This window comes from Populus alba, chromosome 19, assembly GCF_005239225.2.
Source record: "Populus alba chromosome 19, ASM523922v2, whole genome shotgun sequence".
NCBI lineage: Eukaryota > Viridiplantae > Streptophyta > Magnoliopsida > Malpighiales > Salicaceae > Populus > Populus alba.
In genome coordinates, this window is record NC_133302.1 from 7,879,627 (window position 1) to 7,894,660 (window position 15,034).

The window sequence follows — 15,034 nt, forward strand, 5'->3', positions numbered from 1 at the left end:
CAAGAAGTAGCCATTCTTCTTCTTGCATATTCTCTGGTTTGCTCCCTAACAAGGGAAGATGAAGTTTCTTCCCATGTAGATAGTCCTCGATTTGCATTTTCCAATATCCAAAATTTGTTCTGTCAAATTTTTCAATTCGAGCAGCCTTTATTTCATCTGCCATTTTTAATGCTTCTCAGATTTTAATCTGCCAAATCTAACCTTACGGATGTGTCCGGAATGGCAAAAAATATTGGAAACGACACTGAGATCACCCCAATCAGACTTCTGATGGCTCAAATTTTATCAATCAAACTTTTGGATCCACAAATGGTGCAGATGAAGCCACGTGCCAGCCAGAATAGTGCCTGCGTCGCACCGGATCAAAACTCAGCCATAATGACGTGTCAGACACGTTAGCAAACTAGGACCCACATTTGATGACGTGGCAAAAGTGCACGAATTTATTGCTGACGTGACTGATGATGTCGTGCCTTGCTGACTGGAAGGATGACTTGTTTGTTGACTATACGAACTTGATGTCGTGTTGATGACTGGATGATGTCGTGGCGGGCCAACCTAGCCCGGTTGCAAGAAGTCAGGCGAAGTAGGAGCGTGTGGCGCATAGGTGCGCATGGGCAGTCCTATCTTCGATGCGTTCAGGCATGCAGGACGTCGGTTCTTCACCGGGTTTTCACTAGTGGATTCGTCTGGTCGTTCTCTACACGATGGTATGTTCAAAAACATGTTTTGAGAACTTTGATTTTTGAGTTTGGATCAAACACCCTCTTTTTCAAGAACAAGCTCTGATACCAATTGTTGGGGGAAATCCGGAACGGTGATGTACTGATAATTGCTCAAAAGGAGTGTAAACACACTAGCCCACGGGAGAGTCAATATTATTTAGAGATAGAGAAAGGATACAAAACAAATATATGGAGGAGGAGGATCACTTCACTCTACTCTACTCCCAGCTCTCATTACTGCCCTTGCAGCTCTCTCTTTCTCTCTACTCTCTTACACACTCACCACCTCTCTCTCTCATTTTGCTCTCTCTCTTGGTGTCTATTTATAGGCAATAATGGCAGCTCCTCAACAATGGCTGCTCATGGGTTGATATATTTTTTAATGGTGGGTGCAACTATCATTGACAAATGGTAACCCTACTTCTTAGGATAGGTTGCTCATTAATGGCAAATCCCAACACGAAATATCAAAGACAAACAAAAATTGGTAGAGAAGAAGAGAAACAAGATGTTTATAGCCATGACTGAGTTAATATAAAACCTGAAACCATTCCTGAAACCTCGTTTATCACAGCTTAAAATAACTACAGAATCAGATACAAAATACATATAAATAATAGCAATTGCTTGAATCAATACTATAGAATGTGTGCTGTTGCCTGTTGTAGTTGAAATTAGTCACGCGTGAACATATACATGGCAAAGCCTGACCATATATTTTCATGACATTAGGTGCCAGAAGGTATATCAAATAACAAGGGGAACATATACATGGCAAAGGCAAGTCCTCCTGATGTATTTAAAGCTTACCTGGAGCAATTCCAGAAGGATTTCTCCTTGTTTCTACGCTTCCGCTCAGAGGAAATAATACAAGGAGGACGTGTAGTTCTTACGATCATCGGCAGGAGTATTGACGATCCAAGAAGCAAAGATTGCTGTCTTTATTGGGAGCTGCTAGCAAAGTCACTGCTAGACCTGGCAGCAAAGGTTAGTTTATTTTCATTTCATTTAAATTAAGCAAATTTCTTGCCTTGTTGGTTATGGAGATTAATTAATTGAAGTTTCAGGGACTTGTTGTAGAGACCGATATTGATACCTTCAATCTGCCATATTATAATCCTTACGAAGGAGAAGTGAGGGAAATTATCGAAATGGAGGGCTCATTCGATATTGATAAGCTATAAACTTTTGCTATTTGGGATGCTAATGATGATATCAGCAACAAAGATTTTGTGTTTGAAAAGGACCAATGTGGACGAAATGTGGCAAATATTGTAAGAGCTGTTGCAGAACCGATGTTGGTTAGTCATTTTGGAGATGATATAATTGATGAATTGTTCAAGAGGTACGCAGAGTATGTAGGTGAACATCTGTGCGTGGAGAAGACAAAAACACATAAACATAGTCCTCTCATTGACAAAGGAGTAGATTCCAGTGTAGCAGATGATGAGCGAATAAATTCTTCTGAAGCAGAAATAAACTAATTTCTATGGAAGTAGTTTTGGCTCATTATGAATATATTTTATTTTATTTTATTTTAATAAAAATATATTTTATTCATTCAAGTTCTTAGTTAATTTTTTAAAATCTTTAAATCTAAAATTGTATTTTTTTTATTAATTACACTCTAATTTTTAATTTTTAAAATTTATTTATAATCAAGTTATACTTGACTATTAGCCATCCCGGTTTAATTCTTACTAATAATGTTTTATGTGTGTGACCTATTAGATTCATAATATATCGATCTAAGTACACATCATAATTGTAATTAAAACAGGATTAAATAAATTAAACAATTTAATTTGTCATCAATTCAACAAATTTATTTATTTATATTTAAAAATCAAGTGTAACATGTAGAAACATCTCATGATTTTTCTCAAGTATTAGAAAAATCATATATAATTTGACTTAGCTTTTTAGTAATTGATATCTTAGTGTAACTAATTTTTTAATCTAGAATGTTCTAATTTAGATATTTGAGCATGGAGTATGTATGTTTTACTAAATCATGTTAGTTCTCAACATCATGGTCATTGGCTCTTCAATAAGATCCTTTTTCAAATCTTTTTCTATTTTGCACAAAGGTTTCATAATCAATATTACTTGAGAACATATGGAATATTTTCTCTATTTTTTCTTGGATTAAGAATCATATCTTCTCTCATACAGTTTATGTTATGCTCAAAATATGCTTATTTGTTACCTTTTATTAAATATAATATTTAGTCAGAATCAAAATATAACATTATTTATATAAGATAATTTTGTGAAATTAAATCTAATTATCACTTATACAACATCCACATAATGTTTTTCATAGACACGAGTGATCTTCTCAGTGTAATTATGTTTTGGAATAGGTAAATCATTCATCATCCATAGATGTCATACAAGTGATGCAGACAAAAGCAACATTGTTCAGTAGCACATGAAATCAAAAAAAAATATATATATATATAATATATATATATATATATAGGCTTAATAAGCAAATATGGTTGCAGATATAAACCCTGAATTCATAATTTTATTTTTTTTCTAATAAATAATGCATATGATGGCTTCCTCCTTAAGAGATTTACAAGTTCTTTAAATAGACCGAAAAACTCTACCTTTACTAGGAAACCAAAACATAAAGAAAATAAACATCAAATCCACATTAAACATATCAAATCCTAAACCAAATAAGAAAATTAATAGAAACAACCACATCATGGACAGCAGTGTTTAAAAAAAATCTTGAAATATCCAACGATCCATTCAGTGATGTAGTGCTTGCAATCAGAAAAACTACTACTAGAATCACCTGTAAAAATTTATTATGATCCAACGATTAGATCTCCATTTATCGTAGTTTTATAGAGCCAATCAGTTTTGGCCATTCTAGACCTATTCAATTGGTTTATAAAAGCATGTTTTAGGTCATTCATTTAGTCTTTCTAAGCTAGATCCCCATCTATTAATGTTAGATCTTCACCTGAATGCTCAAAACCACCCGCTTTTACAAGCTTGATTGCATCAGATCTTAGAAAAAAAAACCCCAAGTGTTAGGAATTCGCATGATGTAGATGAATCTAAGAGTTTTTTTTTTGGTTATTAGCATAGTAAAAACAAAGTAAAATAACATGGCCCAAAAAATATTTATAAGAATAACATAGTTTTACGAGTCCTTATCGTTATCTACAACTTGCGTGTCATATTTAACATCTACAACTCTCGAGATGTAAATGACCAAAGTGACTTCAATCAATTTTAAACCCCCAAACCTAATGTCTTCCTTTTTCTCTCCTTATCGCCCCTCTTTCCCCACAGTAACCACTCCTAACCCCGTGACCCACCACCACTCACAGTCATTTCTTTCTCTCCCTGCCGCAAAACACTCCCATTTCCACCACAAGACTGCCCCTTCTCTCTCCACTGCAATGTAGATTTTTCTCTCTCCACTTATGGGTCTCTCACTAAAGATTTTACAACACCATCGTCAGATTAACAATGATCTGATTGTGAAGGTGATGTTGATAATTATGAAATCGAACATAAATACGAGTGTTGCAAGTATTGAAGCTATTGTTTAGAGAGATTATGAGCATGATGTCTCATATCGAAAGGCATAGATGGCTAAGAAAAAAATCATGAAGTGATTAGAAATTGAACATAAATATGAGTGTTGCAAATATTAAAGCTACTGTTTAGAGGGATTATGAGTATGATGTCTCATATCAAAAGGCATAGATGGCTAAGAAAAAAATCATGAAGTGGTTATTTGGTATGCACAAAAAGTCCTTCCAAATTCTACCTAGAATGTGATTAATCATAAGAAATTCAAATCTAGAAATGGTTGTTGATTGAAATCATAAAATGGTTGATGATAATAAATAATAAAAAAAAAACATTTAGGAGGGTATTTTGGACATTTGGTGCTTCAAATGATATATTTCAATACTTATTATCATTCTCTAAGTAGCATTAACAGCACTTACTTGTATGGTACGTACAAGGCAAAGTTGTTAATTGCAGTTTCTTATAATGCGAATAATGAAGTTTATCTATTGTATTTTGCTATTGTCGAAGAAGAAATGAATAGTAATTTAGATTTGCTTTATTATTATGTAATTGAGATTCACACCAAGTTATGTACTATATTAGATAGACATGCAGAAATTAAAAATATTATAGCATAAATATTTTCCGAGTTGGTTGGGCATCATTGATATTCTTTGCTCACTTTGTTAGTAAAACATTAGGTTCAAACATGTTACCTTAACAAATATATATATATATATATATATATATATATATATATATATATGATGCGTATAAATCCTTCAAAATAAAAGTTTGATATTTTATATGACTAAAAGTTAAACTTAAAATAAAATAAAAAATTGCTGCACCTGTTGTTTGCGGAAAGCAACAGGAAATAACAACCGATGGGAGTACTTGCACCAACCGTAGTTTCTAATTTGGCAAAACTACAAGAACCGGCCAGCCCAGAATCAATAAAAAGGGAGGCATAAAAATAAAATTCTTCGTACAAGTCTCTTGCCAGTCTGAGAACTGCACTGATTAAAGCAATAACCTCTATCTTTTAATACTGATGTCACTGAAATTTTACATGCTGTCTTCCCTGCCAAACACCGAGCATCACCATCATCAATTAATAGCACAAAATACCAGTAGATTTATGCACCATATGAACAAATTGACAAGTCTCATCTACATGCCGGAAAAATAATCGTATTAACGAACAAAACTAGGGTACAGAACCAGTAGCAGCAAGCATCTACAACAAAAGAATTGGTGAGGTTGGCAATAAAAGTACAGGAGATTGTAAATACCAAGTTCACAGCATTATCCAGCCAACAGAGTTCATTACATTTTTTATCAGAAGACCTGTGGAAAGAAGGGAAAAAAGGCCAAACAGCGGCAGATATGTGACCCCTAATAAAATAGGCCATCATCTTGTATTGGTGTTCCATTAAGTAACAAATATTTCCTTGATTTCTCCTAACTAAAACGCAGGAGTGAGCGAGCAAAAATGATTCTCTACCACCCCAAAATGAAGGCATGTATTTCTGACCAACTGGAGACTGTGTATAGTATGCCAGATAGCCCTTTCCAATTAGGAGATTCTCCATCAGATTCCTTCTGTTTTCTTACCAAGCCAGGGAACAGTGGTACAAAAGAAACACCATATTGACTTCCCACGCACCTTAAGCTTGCACTAGATCCAACTACAATACCAATATCTGCCTGAAGTAGACAAAGCAAGTCACCAACTGAATCTCCAATGTAAACAGTCAAGTTCTTTCTTTCACTGCTGTAATTCTTTAAAATGTCATTGAAAGCTTGAGCTTTGTCCATGGGAGATTCCACCTTTTTAACAATCTCTCCCGTGGAGATTGATTCTTCAAAAATTAACTCATTTGCATGAATATTTAGAGCATCCAAACCCCCTGTTTAACAACAAAGCAAAGCATGACTGATTATGGGGCTAAGTTCCCATTAGTCTTGTAGAGCAACAGTGAAAAATACTAAACTTTATCCAGAAGAAAAATGAAAGCAAAAGCAGAGAGAGAGAGAGCTGTATATGAATTTCAATAAAAAGCATTAATAGTGAATTTCAGAATCAATATCGACAAACCCAACTTAAAATGGAAAATAAAATTTTGCAGCCTTTGATCCTAGGAAAACATTTTGTTGGTTCAAAGAATACAAGGGACTGGGAGATCAAAAGATAAGGACATATAACCAGCATGATAACAAATTTTGAGAAGCTGTTTCAGTAGATAAAATAGCAGTTCAGGATTAGTCTTGTATCCTGTTTGTCAGTATGCATGCACACCTATCAGAGAATATGACTGTTGTAACAATGGAGGCTCACCCACATCTTGTTCTCCTGGAAGAGACCCTGTGGGCATGGGCATCTCATGGTTATGCATGCCACCTGCAAGGCATGTCACAGCCATCCTAAGCCTCGGCAAGGCATGTTGCAGCATGCTAAGCCTTTGCAGGTCAGGCATTGCAAGGCCTCAGGTGTGCCCCCAAAATAACATTTATGAACTCGCAGATAGGTGTTTAACTCAAGAAATACTGTAAGATCCAATGGTTTATCTATTGTTCTCAAGGTTTCCTGAAACGCAGTTCTGCCAGATGATAGTAATTTTTTCTTTCAGCTTAATGGAGATCTTATGCTCACCAAGAGCAACAATACCAGCAATCTTTCTCATATGTTAAATGTTGCAAACCTATCTACTGCATATTTAAGAAGAGGTTTCTATGTAAAATGTCCACCAACATACCAGGATTGACTTCTGTATCCTGTTATTATGTTGACTGATGCCATGGAATTCTTTGGTTCATTTAGACAATTTTATGCGCAAATTTTAGATGCATAATCCATCTATTTACTATATGAGAAAATTTTCATAGTAACATAATTTCAATGTATAAATCTTAGGGTGAAGAAGAAAAAACCATTGAAGTAAGAAATTGCAATAACCACTCTCTCCAATTCCACATAGTTAAATAAGAAAGGAGTTTATTGCGATACACCTTTCATTTCCTTTTATTTGTTGATGCTTGCACAACATACATTTAGTTTTTCATTTATTTTTGCACCTTAGTAGTTGTTAGCATATGTTTCCAAATAATTATGTGATTTTCATGTTGTTTTTATTGCTTTCCGAAATGTTCTTCCCAAAATTAGCACATTACATGAGACAGAATTTTCATCCGTGCTCACATGCAAAAAAGGATTATGGAAACTAGAGCAGATATCTCTCAGAAAAAGGTAGTCCTTGAAAAGTGGATTTGAAAAACAGGAGAACAAAGACCAAAATCAAACACAGCAACCCACATAATGTAGACTATGCAACTAATTGAGTATCAACAAGGATTTAGCTATCATGCATCACAAACTACTTTTGACAACTACAGTTAGTGGTCATCAGTGGAGAGTAGAATTTAATACAACAATAAGACCGTGTAAAGTGATTAAGAGGTCACTGTTCCTGTGAGTTAGCAATGTGAAAAGTAGAAAACTACAAACTCTGATGGAAAATATATACATATATGCATGTGTATGTGTGTGTGCATATTCAATGCTACCGTACACTAATCAGTTTGAATTTTTTGCACAGTCACTGCAAGCAAAAATACTGAACTGTAGAACACCTCCAAATTCCCCCTCCCAAAAATCAAATTGGTAGGACCATAACAAGATATAGCTTTTCTTTTTAGGCACTGTTTGGTATTGCAGTTCAGGTGCGTATTTTCATCTGAAAAAAGCACCAAATTAATGTTGTTTTAGGTGTTGTTAGATGATTTTGATACGAGGATGTCAAAATCATAAAAAAGCACCTAAAATGCACTTTCAACTGCATTACCAAACACAAACTTGTATATATTTGCTGTTAAGAGTTCTTTACTCATGGTACTCACATAGAAGGAGCATACCTGAGGAGAAAGCTGATCTGATGAGATCACCACACCAGCAGTATGAGAGCACATGGACATTAGTGTTCAAATTTTCATTCTTCACAATTTTCTGAAAGAAACCAGTGCAACCATCCTGAAGAATCAAACGTTCACCCGCTCGTTTTACATCTTCAAGATTCAAACCTTTGAGAACTCCAGAATCAATCACTCTAGAATTTGCCCTTCGCTCAAAGTCTGAAAGTTGTTCAAGTGCTTTACAAAGAGCTTCATAGTTGAATTCCACTGTAAAAAATCAGAAAGTCAAAACCAGCCAGAGGATTTATTATTATACTAACATCTTCAGCAACAGCCCATTTCCCATCCCCGGGCAATTAACAGAGTCCAACTTCTACCTCACAAGAATTTGCACAAAAAAATTGTACCTTTTGCAGATGGCATAATGCTTTCAATACATTGTTCATACTCTTCAGTGTACTGTCCAGAAAGAAGACCCCATGTGTTCCTTAGATCAGCTGATGACATTCGAGCAATTGGAGTCTCAGGTTGAACCACATCAGATTTTGGTGCTGTTAGTATTGCAATTTCTGCCAAAATGGCAGAAGAGTCAACAACAGTGCATGTCAAATCAAAATCAGAAAATATGACAAGCTGGTCTTCTTCAGGGTTATGCCCTTTTGTCAGGGGAGCTAAAGTTGTCTGAGCAATTGGCTGAGCAAGGAAGAATTCTATTTCAAGTTTCATGGCCTGGTGATAAAGCTTTTCAATGATGTCAAGCTCCTCGCCTGTCAAGGAGACACTAAGTTTATCCAGCAAGTCTTCAGTTTGCAGAGCTGATGCCTAGATTTCAAAGAGTACAATAGTTGAGATGTTGGGGGTAGAGTAGGCCATTTATGTAATATATTTTAACCTCAGACTGTAGTCAAGAAAGTGTAATCAGGAAGACCATTACAGAGCAAAATACCACTGGCAATACTTTGAATTACCTGAAAACTCTCAGACGAATAACTGTCAATCCACTTCTTGTAAGGGTGCCCATCTTCCTCCGGATCTAAAACTGCTTGGAGTTCCTTGCCTAGAAAGGAATACAGCCGCATGCAAGGTGTCATGGCACCCAGAGTATAGGCTGCAACTTTTGTTCTTTCAAAAGGAGTTGCAAGTTTACCAAGACCTTTCACTCCTTCAACCTTCCCAGAAGCTGTAGCCAACAAGAAATCTGTGTATTTTACAGTAGCAGAATTGATAGTCCCCTCTTTACCTGGGTCTATACCCCATTCCTGGATATTTCAAACATTCAGAACACTGAGAGAACTGTTTCATGTAAGACATCCATATGCTTACAGCATTGGAAACTAAGGATTTGATAGATGTGTAAAGCTTATTTATAATTACACAGTTTTGGATGAAAATTAAAATTTTAAGACAGATCTATGGTACTAGCTCCGAAGTGTTAAAAGAATGAATCTTCAAGACACACAAGAAGTGGTGATTAAGATGAGGTGCCATTCCTGTGAACTCATCAGTCCTCATTTAGTTTACTACAAAAGTTGCAGTCACCTCTTTAGAACCTTGCTATCTCTAATTTGATTATATAAAGTAAAATAATATGATTTTAGCAGCACTAGTATGAGGAATGAACATCACAAGGATTAAAGCAGAAAATTGTTCCTTAAGATTCCAGTGTTGAAGAATTTTTCTCCTCCGTGGCCCACTGATGGAAATGAGCTTCCTGGAAGGAGCAAGCAGAAGTAAAGCTACAAAATGCATGATGACAGAACCACATTACAGTAACATAGATTCAACAACTGGAATGTCAGAATGCGGGGGGGGGGGGGGGATAGCCTCCATAATAAAGCTGTTTTAAGCAAGGTTGATCAAGGCAACAAAGAAATGATCCTTGAGGGTTTCTCACAAAATATCAGCAGAAGGAAATGATGCTTAACCATGGCATTAGTAAGAACCCAAAAAGAAAAGAAGAAAGAAAAAACCCCTCAACTTTCACAATCTAAGGTTAAAAAAACTAAACTATTTTTTTTTTCTCCATCACAACAAATAACAAAATAGCAAATTGAAATGAAAAGAAGAGGAAGCGAGCTTTCTACATCAATTATCTAACCTGTACAAATGAATTGTGCATCTTCAGCTCCTCTAAGACACCCTTCCTCAACTCAGAGATTGCTAGCTTTGCTTCATCATCATCAGCACACTCTTCCGCTAATTCAAACCTAAAATCCAATAACATCAATAATAAACCAAATCAAATGCTTAAAAAGTACCCTAACTCTATTGATGTAGTCAATACTGAAAAGAGCAAATAAAACACCGTCTGTAAATTAATTGTGTAACTCACCTCCGGTGATGCAACTAATATTTTCTTTTTCTTTTTCTTTTTCTTTTTCTTTTTCTTCAAACAAGAACATTTTAAACCTCCAATTAGTAGCAGGAAACTGACACAAGAAAAGATGGAAGGAATTTTATTTATATTGTTGATGCTGCTCTTGTTTTCGCCCGAAAAGTACTATAATTCATCAAATATGGCAACAAGTCTAATTAACTTAACTTAGAAAAGGTGGGGGGAAATAGCAGCTCTGTTTCCAAATAAAGAAAACAAGTCTTCACATTCTTGGTTGCATTTTTTCTTCTACCGCTCTAAGCAAACAAATGAAACATGAGATTTAATTCCAGTTCTTCATATTATAAGCGAAGATCATCAAAAATCATTCACTAGGAAAGGTTTAATCATTTTATTTTTCCAAATTTTCTAATTAAACATGCTAAAAAATCAATACACACATACAGAACCTGAAATTAAAACCGGATCACTCAAACATGTTTCCAGAGCCATATGAAAATCAAATGCCACTTCATCAAAACAAAACCAATTTCTTTATTTCCATTCACAGATAACACATCGAAATTAGTACGAGCCACCGCTGCTCTCATCTTTTCAACTGCTTTATAACATAAACACTCCAGGAATACAAATCAAGGAAAAAAGATAACATCATTTCTCCAAAATCAAACCAATTGTTCTCCCCTTTCCCGCACTTTCTCAGCTACCAAACAGCTAGGTTACTTACAGAAATGATAAAAAGAAACCTCCATTATTCATCAAACAATTTAATCATAAATTATCTTATCTTCACTTCACTATTTAATCATCCAAGAAACTCCATCTGATACTTCAATAAACTCTTTCATGAAGATCTCCAAATTTTCACTAATCACTTTCTCTCTTAGTTACCTGAATACTTAACCATAAATTATCAATCATTACTTCACTCTCCCACCAACCAAGAACCCACAAAAGGGAAGGAGAAAAAAGAACACAATAATTCCATCACTATATCACAATAATCGAGAATTCCAAAACAACACAAGAATCAAAATAGCTTAAAAAATAAGAAAAGGAGAAAGGGGCACTCACGCATGAGCAAAAGATTTGAGAAAGTGAGAATCTTGAGAGATATAATGCCTGAAAGAATCAATCTTGAGAGTGCCAGAAGCCAAAGAGATGACAAAAGGAGTGTACATAGCAAAAACGGATTCTCTTCTAAACTTGATCCAGAATTTACTAGCAAGACCCTCTTCAATGTTGACGTTACTTCTGCCTGATGTTGTAGTGCAAGATGGCGCTGATGCTATTGATCGTGGAGGGATTGCCATTCTTGCAGGGATGAAAGATCTCCGAGTTGGCAAGGTGCGTTTGGTTAAGTTGGATCGGAGCGAGTTGAGGAAATATAGTGATGAAGAGGTTTTGATTGGGTTTGGAGTAAACAAGAGTAGGCGCATCAAAAATAGAGAGAGATGAAAGTGTTCGTGTGTTGTCTGAGATGGCGACTGGGGGGTTCTTGTGTGAAAAAGGAAAGGAAGGATTGGGGAGTTTTTTTTTCTATTTTTCTTTTTTAATTCACAAGTTGGCTTGGATGGATTTTTCTGATTTTGGTCATGGACATTGGATTTTTCTTATTGTGGGAGCTGCTGCGGCGGCGGCGGCGGGTGGCTTGATTGGGTGGGTTTGATTTGTTGGGCTGGTTTGTGATGGGGGTGGGGGTGGGATTTTTGGTTTTGATGCTTGGATTTTTAGCATATTCGGTAAATGTATTGATTTCAAGGATGTCCCATTTTTGCTACCCCAATCTACTACAAAGTACATGAGAGAAAAAAATAAGTATAAACTATATTGTAGGCTACATATATTATGAAACGTTCCGTGGTGGTCCTTAGGACATAACTTTTCTTAATCTTCAAAAAAGTCTTAATGTGTATTTTTACTATTTTATATATCTACAATCAGTTGGGCTGCGGTAATATCTATTTTTATTTACTTTTTAAAAATACATTTATCTTAAAAAAAAACATTAAATATGTGTTGGTATCAAAATAATAAAAAAAAAAAACCTTAAAAACATAAAACACAATACTAAACCCTTGTGTAATTAGCTAGGCACCCGCTCTTTTTTTTTTGTCAAATAAAAAGTTTTTTTTTTCAAAGTAAACCTTTAATTTATAGGAACTAAAATGAGATTTTACTCAAACTATAGGGGCTAAAATATTTTTTACCTTATTATATATATTTTTAAAAGCCGTTTTAATCAGTCAAGTCATATTTTCGATAACAAATATGATTTTTTTCAATTTCAATATACATGAAAACAAATAGGTTAAGATAGTGTTTAGAAAACGGTTGAAATCATATTTTTAAAAAAAAATTAGAAGAATTATTTTATTTAAAATTAATATTTTTTAATGTTTTCATATTTTTTTGATTTAATAATGTTAAAAATATTTTTTTAAAAATAAAAATATATTATTTAAATATATTTAAAACATATATATATATATATATATATGTATGTATGTATGTATGTATATGAATTCATGGTTAGGATGCATGAAGCTGCCGAGGGAGAATCATCTACTTTTATATATTCTTCAATCTCTTGAAATAATATTCAATAACTTTATTCACAAAACAAGCATAAATCTATCAATACTTTAATCATCATCCCCCTTTCTCTCTTTCTAAAACAGAAAACTTAATCGGGTCCTAAATTATTTTTACTATTTTCAAAATATCATCGTCATCTAAGTATTTTTTTTATGTTAAAAAAAATTAATCGGCCTGGGATAATTATGTTATTTTATATAATGATTTTCCTTTGAAACTTCGTGATTAATTATTGCTCATGAGTCACGATCGATATATATTTTATAAAGGACACGTTATTCTGAGATCATGAGAGCACTTCTCTTGGAGGTTAGAAGTTGAACCTCAACTTGCAAAAAGAACTCATCAACTCTCTTAAAGGGTTAGTGTATCTGATTAATATGAACATTAAAGAAAAAAAAATTTAGTTTTTTGTTTGATAATAAATTATTGTACTTTTAATTTTGTGAGTTTTGTTGATTTTTTTATAAGATTGTTTTGATTTTATATCTCGGATTATGAATTAGTGAAGTAATTAACCAATAATTTATGTTTTTACTTACTTATAAAAGTATTTTTTTTTTTTTTGAGAAAAACATTAATGTGTTGATTAAAAAAAAAAATAAAGCTCATCTTGATTTATCTTTAGACATAAAATATTTATGAAAAGTATAATGTACCGCAATACCAAACATACATATAATTAGCTAGGCACTTGTTCTTCTTTCGATCATATCAAAAAAAAAATTCAAAACAAAACTTTAATTTATAGGAACCAAAGTGAGATTTTTCTCAAACTATAGAGACTAAAATATATTTTAACCATACAGAATTATAGGGATCACTATCTTTACCAAAACAATCTACACGCATCATTTTATACACTTTCAAAGTTCTTTTTAATCAACCAAGTCATACTTTCAGTAGTAAATATGATTTTTTCAACTTTTTAGACAATGTTTGTGAATGCGGTTGAAATCACGTTTCTCAAAAGTTTAAAAAAAAAAAATTTAAAATTAATCTTTTTAAAATTTTTTCAAATCATTTGATATACTAGTATTAAAAATATTTTTTAATATATATATATATATATATATTTATTTTAATAAATTTTTTTATTTAAAAAAAACTCTTTAAATCATAACTACTATTATATTTTCAAACATCATCTAAATTTATGGCTAGGGTGCATGAATTTTTTGGTTGGATGCTTGGGTTTCAAGGATGACCTATTTTTGCTAACCCAATCTACTACAAAGTACATGAGATAACTTTCCATGGTGGTCGTTAGGGCATAACTTTTCATTACCTTCAAAGAGTCTTAATGGATATTTTTACTATTTTGTAGTACCTATATAAATTAATTAATCAATTGTTTGAAAGTGTGATAATTTTTATTTTTATTTATTTTTTAAAAATATATTTATTTTGAGAAAAACATTAAACAAGTGTTGGTATTAAAAATCTAAAAAAACACTCATCTTGATTTATCTTTAGGCAAAACACACTCTTGAAAAACGCAACGCATCGCAATACCAAAACACGCATAATTAACTATGCACCGTAGCTTTGTGGTCGAATCAAAAGATTTTTTCAATCCAAAACTTTAATTTATAGAACCAAAGTAAAATTTCACTCAAAACTATAAGGGCTAAAATATTTTTTACCCAAACAAAATCACAGGGATCACTATTATATACACTTTCAGAGGCCTTTTTAATCAACCTGATTTTTCCAACATCATACATGGAAACAACGAAGGCTAGGTTCATGGTTAGGATGCATGAAGCTGCCTTGTGAGAATCATCTACTTTTATATATTCTTCAATCCCTTGAAATAATATTCAATAATTTTCTCTTTCAAAAACAGAAAACTGACTTGGGTCTTAAATTTTTCTTATTTTTTTAGAAAAATAATCATCATTTAAGTATTTTT

General features: G+C 33.4%; 1 protein-coding gene across 2 annotated transcripts; it reads right to left on the reverse strand.

Moving 5' to 3' along the window:
• Window positions 1-5,515: 5,515 nt before the first annotated feature.
• Window positions 5,516-12,316, reverse strand: LOC118056956 (bifunctional TH2 protein, mitochondrial). 2 transcript variants are annotated; one of them, XM_035069404.2, is made up of 7 exons: window positions 11,596-11,737; window positions 10,519-10,817; window positions 10,285-10,393; window positions 9,155-9,445; window positions 8,594-9,008; window positions 8,190-8,453; window positions 5,516-6,187 (listed from the first exon to the last, which is right to left on the reverse strand). In XM_035069404.2, exons 3-7 carry the CDS (start codon window positions 10,303-10,305, stop codon window positions 5,778-5,780), a joined length of 1,401 nt encoding a protein of 466 aa, XP_034925295.1. In that variant the 5' UTR covers window positions 10,306-10,393; window positions 10,519-10,817; window positions 11,596-11,737; the 3' UTR covers window positions 5,516-5,777. The 2 variants fall into 2 exon arrangements, with proteins under 2 accessions (XP_034925295.1, XP_034925294.1); XM_035069403.2 differs by lacking the exon at window positions 10,519-10,817 and having other exon boundaries at window positions 11,596-12,316.
• Window positions 12,317-15,034: the final 2,718 nt, after the last annotated feature.

Bases quoted from the DNA above. Each gene is read 5' to 3' on its own strand.
- LOC118056956 (XM_035069403.2), bottom strand. From the start codon at position 11,960: ATGCGCCTACTCTTGTTTACTCCAAACCCAATCAAAACCTCTTCATCA. The intron at 8,454-8,593 runs GTACAATTTTTT...GATTTTTTACAG, and splicing joins CATTATGCCATCTGCAAAAG to TGGAATTCAACTATGAAGCT. The intron at 6,188-8,189 runs GTATGCTCCTTC...GTTGTTAAACAG, and splicing joins CAGATCAGCTTTCTCCTCAG to GGGGTTTGGATGCTCTAAAT.